Genomic DNA, 10,922 nt, shown 5'->3' on the forward strand with positions numbered 1-10,922 from the left:
GCCTTCAAGGGACTTGTATTCTAATAGTTCTCAAAGCATTCCCTGACAGATCTCTAAGCAGGTTGCTTCACTCTTTGTAGTTTGCCAAAATTCCCAAAAGAGTAATGGAACCTGCAGTATTGTACCTTCCCCTACCCCACTCTGATCAAAGACTTCACTGTCATCATCACTCTCAAAGCCAGGGATTTGAAGATTTCCTTTCATTTGAAGGGAAATGAAAAGTCACTCTTCCCTACCAAAAGTTTGGGGATCCTGATCTAGAAATTAGCCCCAGAAAGGATCATAGGACCATGTATTTAGAACTGGAAGATTCTTTGAGATCATCTGGTCCAATTGTCTTCAATTTGCAGAGGAGGAAACTGAGCCCCAAAGAGATGGCATGACCTGCTCAATTAGAAGTATTTAGTTCCTGACTCTCATTCATTTGCTTTTGTTTTTCCCCCCTTATATAGTTCTTTCAGGGTCTTGATTTGTTTTGCATGTATTTGGAATCAGGAAGAGGCAAGGTTAGCTGTCAGCTAGCATTAATGTTTCCCTATAAACATGTATAGCCTTCAGAAGATAGCCAAGAAGTTCAAAGCATTGAGAATTTGGGTTAATTCATTTAAAATAATACTATGATTACATTATCATCATTTGGGCACAGAATGGAAAAAGACCCAGAATGTAACCAACATGTGACCTTTCAGTTTCACCCTAAAATAACTGATTCTCTAGGATTGTTTTATCACATCCCATTTTTTATTTATTTTGCGGTGAACCATATCAAGTTTCTGACAATACTCATGTTTGAGGACTCTTGTCTTCAAGGTTCTAAATTCAATTTGGATATTGTAACTTTCCACTGAGATTCATGATATACATCTGATTAATTCTTTGAAAATGAAGTGTTGAGTTCTTTTCTGTTTCTAGGCCCCCTGATATATAAATGAATTATCACATTTCCTCCTACCCCTACTCCACCCCAACCATCAAAATACAAACAACAGCCAATGTAGGTTGCAAGTCCCGGTCTTGTTTATTTATAAAGCAATAAATATTAGAAGCACAAATAAATTGCACATGTGTGTAAACAAACTGTACAATGACTGAAGAGAGTTCAGGTAGGGTGGTATGGAAGACTCCAAGAAGCATAACATTGTCATCCTGAGTGGGAGGTAAACTGAGGGAGAAGGCACTTTAGAAGCATTTGCGGTGGACAATGGATGGGCCAGCCTCGTCATACTCTTGTTTGCTAATCCACATTTGCTGGAATGTGGACAGGGAAGCCAGGATAGAGCCTCCAATCCAGACAGAATACTTGCGCTCAGGGGGAGCAATGATCTGGAGAAAGAAAAGCAAGACTTTTTCCAATCAGCATTCAATTTCTGAGTGACATGGATGAAAAGAAATCAATAGAAAAAAATACAAATCATTCGTGCTGGGTTGTCTAGGTTTTCCCAGAGCATATCAAAAGTAGTCTACTCTTGTGTGGACTTCCCTTCTATTTCCTTGTCGATGGCCTCAAATATTTCCATTATTAAAGATTCTTTAGGATGATAAATGTCCTTCCCTTTAGGGCTACCCCAACAACATAGTGCAGTGGCAAGGATGATGGATTCGGAATCAGAGTACTAGGGTTCAAATATTTGTTCCATCACTACCCATATGACCTTGGGTAAATTGCTTAATCTCTTTGAGCCCTGAAGTCTCATCCAACTCTAAATCTATTATCTTATTCATATGTGGTTGGTGTGTCCTTGGCAAGAAGCTAAGAGCATGAATGAAAGGCAGAAGTGTACTTCTAAATGTTTAACAACCAGACCTCCAAGGGGAAAAATGTATACACAGCAAACTTTTACATCTAACCTGAATTATTAACATTTTCTCCATCACTTTCTTCGGTCTAGAATTCAATAAATCAATTTCTGATTTGTAATAGCAAGTGTTCATTTCTGAGGTACAAATGCTCACATTGAAAATGTAACAACTATTTCTTGCCAGCAAACATGAGCTAGCTCCAGCACACCCCTGGACTAAAGGTTAGACCAAAGGTGAAGCACAAGGACAACACAGGTGCCAGGAACGAAGGCAAAACAAGTGCCAAGAACTATTCAAAGATCTATCTCATTCGAAAGCATTTCAAAAGTCACATGTCCTAGGAATGAGGACTAGGGACTAGAAATAGAGAGAGCTAAGTGCTTCCCATTGATAAGATAAATGTGTGAGAGAGAGCTTCAGAACACAATCTTTCCATGGTTTCAGGACTACCCAGGCCCATGTCTTACTCTTCCCCACCCCCCCAAAAAAACCCCACACCCTTTACCTTAATCTTCATGGTGCTTGGAGCCAGAGCAGTGATTTCCTTCTGCATACGGTCAGCAATACCAGGGTACATGGTGGTACCTCCAGATAAGACATTGTTAGCATACAGGTCCTTACGGATATCAATGTCACATTTCATGATGCTGTTGTAAGTGGTCTCATGGATGCCAGCAGATTCCATACCTAGGGACACATGGTAGGAAATTAAAAAGAGTGAACTCAGGCAAACAGAGGGAAGAAGAGAAAGTACAGGCTGATACATGGAAGTAAACTGTCACCATTTATCTCGGTGACATATGCTCCCCTATAAAATACAATCCATGTGTGGGTTGAACAGGTGTTTCCTAAAAGGGCTGACAGTTAATCCACAACACACTGCCAGCTATTGGACAATACATTTCTCATCCATTTGCTCTAGTCATCAGATAGATCAGCAGTTATTAAGAATGGAGGCAAAAATATTCATCTAAGATAACACAGTGGTGATTGCCAGACTAATACTAGATAAGGTCCTAAAAACTCTACTCTAAAATGATCTCTTAAGAAAAGACTTCCAATGATGTATAATTCTAACTTAGCAGAGACTGTCTGATTGACAGCTCACAGAATTAAGTCAGTTTTCTCTGCCCAGTCAACCCCTTAGGTGAGACAAAGCAATATTTGTTGTATTACCCTGACTCATCCTTCATTCTGAGTGAAATCTGTGTCATCCCTTGTATCACCCAGGTGAAACACTGCCTTTTACAATAATTAGTCAGTGAGACAGACAGATGAAGTCAAAGAAAGGCTTCATACTTATAGCCCAGGTGAACCCTATAATAATTTTAAATAGAAGATGGAATCATAGATCTGGGAGAGACCTTACAGATCGTCTGATCCAGGGTTTCTATAAAACTTCCCAAGGGGATGGTGGTTATGTTTAAATGAACCTTATGGTTTTTGATATTAGGCATTAAAAATAAATAACTTTAGAGGATTTCACTGCAGTTTCTCCCAAAGTTTGTTTGTTTGTTTAATTAAAGAGCTCTAGCGCTACAAAAAGTTTGAGAACTACTAATCAAGTCATAGAACTGTAGCTTTGTGGGGACCTCAAAGGCCACCTGGTTTTAACTCCCTCATCCTGTAGATAATGAACTCCCCTATAGTCTCATTTCCCCAGTAAAGAAACCAAAGGTCAGGTAGATTAGTAAATTGCCCAAGTTAGTGGCAGACTTCCCTGGAATTCAAGTATCTTGACATTCCACCACCACCACCACCACCACCCATCTACTGCTCATTCCATTACAATTTATTTTGGGATATGGGAAGGGTTCTTTGTCCCTACTGCCAACATGGGAAAATTGATTCATTTGGCTCACTACAACAACAACAATCCACAACTCACCGATAAAGGAGGGTTGGAACAGAGTCTCCGGACAGCGGAAACGTTCATTGCCAATGGTGATGACTTGACCATCAGGCAATTCGTAACTCTTTTCCAGGGAGGAGGAGGAGGCTGCTGTGGCCATTTCATTCTCAAAGTCCAGGGCAACATAGCACAGTTTCTCTTTGATATCACGGACAATTTCTCGTTCGGCTATAAAAAACAAAAGGGAGTTAGCCAAATTTGGAAGTTTGTTTATCATTGAGTGGAAAGTAAGTCTATTAGAAAAGGGGAAAGCTCCCACTGGCAAGCCCACATGTACAAACACACGCAAGATGAAGAGAATCAGATCAACTTACCGGTAGTCACAAAGGAGTAGCCACGCTCAGTGAGGATCTTCATGAGGTAGTCAGTTAGATCCCTACCAGCCAGATCCAGACGCATGATAGCATGAGGCAGAGCATAGCCCTCATAGATGGGGACATTGTGAGTGACGCCATCACCAGAATCAAGAACGATTCCTATAGGAAGGAAACAACAAGGATAAGGTAAATCCCTAAGAGTGGCAAACCTCTTTAGTCATAAACAGACCCAGGAGAGAGAAGCTTGCTTCCAATCTTGGCTGCTGACAGATACCAGAGCTGGGCAATGGCCCAGGAAAGATCAGATCTCTCCTACAGTAGAGAATACATTTCTATGTAATGGATTCTAAATCTGAAGCCAATTAATCACAACTCACCCTTTTAAATAATGAAGTACAAAAAATGGCTCCAGTACATTTACAAATGACCACATCTTACCAGCCACACCCCCATTACTTAAAGATTACAGTATCCTGCTTTTCCCATAATGTTTGTCTTATTTCATTATCGCACAAAGGTTATGCACACTTTAGGTAGGAAAGACAAGTAAAAACTCCTTTAGTGGCATTTTATTCTTTCTACATAACCTTGGATCTTGAGAATGAAAATATAAAAATGAACTTATTGATCCACACTATGAAAAGAATGAAAATTCACTTTTGTGGTTTGCACAATGCCTTTCACATATGTAAGCAAATGTAAAACCATTCTGTTCCAGTTTTCATCATGTTGCAGGCTCCTGCCTATGATATGATAATGCTTTTGAAACAACAGAAGAATTGTTAAAGTTCTTAACATACTTAGGAGGACAACTGTCCTATAAATTCCTAGTGTTATTACTGTCTCATTCTCCAAGCACTTCCCAGGTATATTCTCATTAGTCTCATCAATGCTCCAGTAAACTAGATTAGTCAATCCGGAAAGCATTTAAGTACCTACTATGAGATGGAGACTGGGAAAATGGGATCATTTCCTTATCAGATATGGAAAATAACAGAAAGAAAGATAATGAAATTGCTTTAGGCCGTAGGTTTTTCCAAATCCTTATAAAAGCTCTATTCACTAATCAGAGATTTGTCTCCCCAGTCAGCACAGAAGATTTTTCATACCTGTGGTACGGCCAGAAGCATACAAGGACAGCACCGCCTGGATTGCTACATACATGGCAGGGACGTTGAAGGTCTCAAACATGATCTGAGTCATCTTCTCCCGGTTGGCCTTGGGATTCAGGGGGGCCTCAGTGAGCAGAGTGGGGTGCTCCTCAGGGGCTACACGAAGTTCATTGTAGAAGGTGTGGTGCCAGATCTTTTCCATGTCATCCCAGTTGGTGATAATGCCATGTTCAATGGGGTACTTTAAGGTCAGAATACCTCTCTTGCTCTGAGCCTCATCACCTACATAGGAATCCTTCTGACCCATACCCACCATGACACCCTGTAGAGAAGAGAAAAAAGATGGGGAAACTGAGAAGTAAAACTCCCTCTCTACCAACTTCGATCAGTAGACATCACTCACCAAGGCAAAAAGGGAAAAGTAGTTTGTGGTGAAAAGAGTTCTGGACTTGAAGTCAGAAGACCAGATTTGTATCATAGCTGACTTTTATTGGCCTTTTGACTATTATGAAGGCACGAAACCTCTCTAAACCTCAGCATGATCATCTATCAAATGGCGATCACGATTCTTCTACTATATACCTAATGGAGATTTTTTTTTTTTAGGAAAACATTTTATAAACTGTAAAGTATCACAGAAATGCAAGTCATTATTAATGACAATACTATTTCTTTTACATATAATACATATATATATATATATGTGTAATACTAAATAACTGCAGGACTTATTTTCCCCGATACCGTAATAGATTATCTATTTCATTGAAGAAAACATAACAGGGAAGTGACCTCACATGATCATAGCTAGCATTTATTTAGCACTTTAAGGTCTGCAAAGCACTATACAAATGTCATCTCATTATCACAAAAACCCTAAGTGATAGATTCTATTTTTATCCCCATTTTATAGATGAGGAACATAAGGTTAGGTGACTTGTCCAGGGTCACATGATTGGCAAATGTCTGAAACAGGATTTGAATTCAGATCTATCCCAATTCCATCCCCAGAGCTCTACCCACTGCCCCACCTTTGGGCTACTAGGATATTTATCATTTAGCAGATGAGGAAACTGAAATCAGAGAGTTGAAGTGACTTGTCCAAGTTCCCCAAATGGCAGAGTTGTCATTTAAATTAATGTCAGTTATGTTTAAAAAAAAAAACACCTACTTTAACTCAGATGGATACATACACTCTGGGGGGGCGGGGAGGGTATAATATTTATTTTATGAATGACACCTAAGGGGAAAGCTTTAGAAGTCCAAGAGCGAATAAAAAATTTATAAAGAGCTGGGCTATTATCACCCTGACAGTGAAATTTAGTCTCCACAGAACCAATATAGCATTCATGTGTTACAAGGAGTCCTAACAAGACCAGTTTGGCAGCCTTGCCTGGCTGGCATGTTTCAGACACTCAGAGGGTGACATTTCTTGTAGTAAACAAAGTGATATATTACTAACACCATTTCAGTCACTAATTCAACCATGCCTGGATTTTTAAGAAGCAATAATGAGGAATGTGAAATGATAACTCTGAGAGCTAGTAAACCCTCTTAGAGGAAGAAGAAACATGGGATGGGGGCCGAAGGGAGTTTTATTTTTGCAGAATTCTGGTAAAAGACAGAAAAAGGAAGAAGATAAATTAATATGTGGGGGAAATGGAAAAGGAGAAGATACACTCTTGATAGATAATTCTAAAGGGCAGAGTTGGAAGATTTAATACTTGGGAAATGGACCCCTTCCTGGTAGGTATCTATAGGGAGAGCCAGAGGAAGGATGTAAGTTTACTAGTAGGATTTTAGTGAGGCTGTTTTTCTTGGTGGTGATTTTGGTTTTTGTTTTTGCTTACTTGGCCTTGGGACAGACAGATTGAGCCATCAAGGTAAGAAAAAAGCAAGATCTTAATTAGGGTTGTTGGCAAGTGTCAGAAACCAGATTTCAAAGTAAGCAAAGAGGCATAATGGAAAGAGCTCTGGACCTAAAGTCATGAACTCCCTGCCTCTGATATTAGCTGTGTGGCCATAGGAAGTCTCCAAACCTCAGTTTCCTCAGATGTAAAATAAAGACAATGTCTGCCTCTAAAGGTTATTTTGAGACTAAAATGAAAGAGTGAATGTTAAGAACTTGTCAAACCTTCAAATGCTAAAGAAGATCTTAGCTCTAGAGGGGCAAGGGATCTCTGAGGCCATCTAGTCCAACTCTCTCATTTTACAGATGAGGAAACTGAGGCTAATAGAGGTTAAAGTGACTTTTCCAGAGTCACATAGGTAATAAGGGGAAGAACTAGGGTTTGAACCCCAAACCTCTGACTCCAAAGTTAATGCAAAGATAGAGCTATTTTGTTATTGTTTTTGTTTTTTTGTTCCTCCTTACTTCTGGAAGAGGACCAATGACATCATGAAAGTGATGTCTTCTTACAGTTATTATTAAAGACCTCGTGGGATTGGAATGGGGGAGGATCTGAGTAAGGGTTGAGGTATGGAGGTCAGAAGAGATGGGGGGGGTGGCGGTTTGCTGGTGGAGCAGAGGCTCTTCCAGGCTGTCAGGCTATGGGTCTGTGTCAGAGAAGAATGCAAAGGTTACCTGGTGGCGGGGGCGGCCCACGATGGATGGGAAAACAGCTCGGGGCGCATCATCGCCTGCAAAGCCGGCTTTCACCAGGCCGGAGCCATTGTCGCAAACCAGTGCGGTGGTCTCCTCGTCGTCACACATATTGCTGAGGCCTTAAGGAGTTCTGTGGCTGGAGAGGAGAGGAGAGGAGGGAGGGTTATTCTCAAGTAAGTGGGATGGGGATGGGATGGGAGAAGACACCAGCAAAGGAGGTTCCCTGGATAGGGTTGGGGTTAAGGTGGGTGACAGAGAGACTGCAATTGGGATACTCAGAGGGGAGGAAAAGCAGTTTCATTGCGGGGGGGAAAAGGGGATATCAGGGAGAAAGGGAAGATAAAAGGAAAGCAAGAAGAGAGAGTGAAAGAGCAAAGGACTGAAAAGACGCCACTGGTTGGTGCTTGAGGAAACAATACGCCTTCCCTTCTGGGAGGTAACAAAAAGCTGTCAGAGACCAATGACAACTGCACATATCCCCCCACTTCGCTTCCTGGCCCCTGCTCCTCTCAGCATCCTCAGTATCCCCATCCCCTGCTTCTGGGCCAGCTGCTGCGTGACCCTGGGCTAGGCAAGAGTGCCTCTAAGTCAAGCCTACTCCTAGACTGGGTCTCAGAGTAAAGCCCCAACCAGGCTGATTCTAGAAAGCCTACTTTTCTCCCTCCGGGAAGCGAAAGGGTAGGCACCCACAGCCGCCAATGCTCGCCAAATCCTGGTCTAGAATGGGAAGTTGAGCTGCTTGCCAGACCCCTGCGCCCACTCAAGCTGAGAGATGGCTAGGGAGTGGGGAGGGAGAAGGGTCGCTCCCACAAGAAAGAAAAGACAAATATGCCCTCTGTCCATTCCCTATTCTACCCCAACATCACGGAAGCGGGAGGACCAAATTACAAAGAGAAGTTGTTACAAAATCAAATAAGTCCCCCTCCCCCTTCCCGGGAGGGGTCGCAGTGGGGAGAGAGACAGGCAGAGAAGGAAAAGAGAAAGAGAGAGAGAGAGAGAGAGAGAGAGAGAGAGAGAGAGAGAGAGAGAGAGAGAGAGAGAGAGAGAGAGAGAGAAGCAGAGAAAAAAGAAAATAAAGGAAAGGAAAGGAAAGGAAAGGAAAGGAAAGGAAAGGAAAGGAAAGGAAAGGAAAGGAAAGAAATTAATGAAATGAAAAGAAATGAAATGAAAAGAAAAGAAGTAACTAAACGGCGCCAGAAACCCAAGCGTGCGAGCCGCCTGCTCTGCTTTCCCCCCCTCTCCACCCCTCTGTCCTGAGTCTCTGGTCCTACTTGGCTGGGAAGAGAAGCATGGATGGGACGCTGCGCCAGGTTCTGCGCTGACTCACCAGTTCAGGACCCGCGGCTCAAGCTCCGGGGCAGGCAGACGCTTGATGTCTGGGGCACAGCAGTCGCGCCGCTTTATACTGCTTTGATGGACGGTGTCAGTTGGGGCCGAGTGGGGCCAAGGGGTGGGGGGACCCAGGCTTGCCACCTTGCCCTTATTTGGTCGCCTTCACGCCATTAGGGAGCGCTGAGTCCATTCATGGAGCCAAGAGAAGGGGAGAGGCAGAACAGGGGGCCCCCAGACCATGTAAGGTAGGGGAGGGGGATGGTCAAGGGGATAGCCAAATAGGGAGTCCAGGGAGGGGTAGGAGAATGGGGGAAGGGGGAGTGGGAGGGAAGGTCACACATACCCTATTCCTGGGGGATCAGATTGGAACAAGGGAGAAAGGTTTCTTATTGAATTTGGTTTGACTCTACATGATCATAGATTTAAAGATGAAACAGACTTTAGAGGTCCTCTAGTCCAATACCCTCATTTTGCAGATGAGGAAACTGAGGCCCAGAGAGGTTAAAATAACAATCAAGGTTACAGTGGTGGAGCCAGGATATTAAGAAAAGATCTCTTGCTCCAAACTTAGCATACTTTCCACCGGCACCACAGAAAGTTTTCAATCGGTTATACCTATGTAGCAGTGATGAGGCCAGTAAGTTGTAGAGATGATTAAAGGAAATCTGGCATGAAGCCTTCTTCTAATGGAACCTGGAAGCTGAGCCAAGTATGAAGAAAGTAGCAGCATCCTTCTAGTGTCCCTGGGCCCTAAGGAATAGGGAAGGGAGACCTAGGTGCAGTTTTCATGATCACTGTAACCTGACACAATAAGGCCATCAAAACATGGCAAAGAAGTGGGTAGCTGGGTAAGAGGAACCACTGGGTCTTGGTAGTGTCTCCATATACCCTACTGAGTTGAGATAGGAAAGTAGAGCTGACTTTGTGGTGAACAAAAACTTATTAACAATCAAATGTATCAACTGCACAAAGCCTGTTATTGTGCTCTTGCTCTGAATGCCTCTACACATAACAGGAGGAGGGATAGAGAAAAAATGAGGAAGAGTGATTGTGGGGTGGAGAGAATTCTTAAGTCTTGCTCAGGAGAGAGAGCAGTTGTATTCCAATCCACAATTAAATGACTACTTGATCCCTATGCCTATCCCATACCTGAACTACATAGACTGCTTTTGTGTGATTTCCAGGGTCTTGGGAAGAGCCCATCCCCCTATCCCCATTCCTGCCCCCTGCAAATATCTTTCCCACCTGTTCTCTGAGGTTTTTTGGACATCTTTTTAACAGGACACAAAAGCTTTCATTTCACAGTTAGAGATTTCTTAAAATGCAAGTCCCTTTATGGAAATGCAACACATTAACTTAAACTCACACAAAAGAACACACACAAAAAAAGATTAGATCCTTTCTTGATAAGAAGTTTCAGCAAAGATTTTAGGGAGAGGGATTTGGGGTAAAGAAGGGTGTGAAACTATTTTCAGTAATGCAATGATCCAAGGCAATCCCAAAGGACTAATGATGAAGCATACCATCCACCTCCAAAGAAATAATTAATATCGATTGAACACGGACTGAAACATTCTATTTTTCACTTTCTTTAATTTTTCTTTTATTCAAGTTTTCTTATGCAAAACGACTCATATGGTAATGTTTTACATAATTGCACATGTATAACCTATATTTGATTGCTTACTGACTCAGGGAAGGGGGAAGGGAGGGAAAGAAAGAGGGATAGAATCTTGAACCTCAAAACTTGAAATAAAAATGTTTATTTTTTTTAAAAGAAGGGTGTGGGGGCAGCTAGGTGGCGCAGTGGATAAAGCACCGGCCCTGGATTCAGGAGTACCTGA

The 10,922-nt window shown here is 42.3% G+C and overlaps 1 protein-coding gene across 1 annotated transcript; it reads right to left on the bottom strand.

The window, feature by feature from the left end:
* Positions 1-995: 995 nt before the first annotated feature.
* ACTC1 (actin alpha cardiac muscle 1) lies at positions 996-9,176 on the bottom strand. Its single transcript, XM_043983725.1, has 7 exons — positions 9,074-9,176; positions 7,726-7,882; positions 5,139-5,463; positions 4,027-4,188; positions 3,689-3,880; positions 2,306-2,487; positions 996-1,323 (listed from the first exon to the last, which is right to left on the bottom strand). The coding sequence occupies exons 2-7, from the start codon at positions 7,852-7,854 to the stop codon at positions 1,180-1,182; spliced, it is 1,134 nt and encodes a 377-aa protein (XP_043839660.1). The 5' UTR covers positions 7,855-7,882; positions 9,074-9,176; the 3' UTR covers positions 996-1,179.
* Between the last annotated feature and the right edge of the window lie 1,746 nt (positions 9,177-10,922).

Source organism: Dromiciops gliroides, chromosome 2 (genome assembly GCF_019393635.1).
Source record: "Dromiciops gliroides isolate mDroGli1 chromosome 2, mDroGli1.pri, whole genome shotgun sequence".
Lineage (NCBI taxonomy): Eukaryota > Metazoa > Chordata > Mammalia > Microbiotheria > Microbiotheriidae > Dromiciops > Dromiciops gliroides.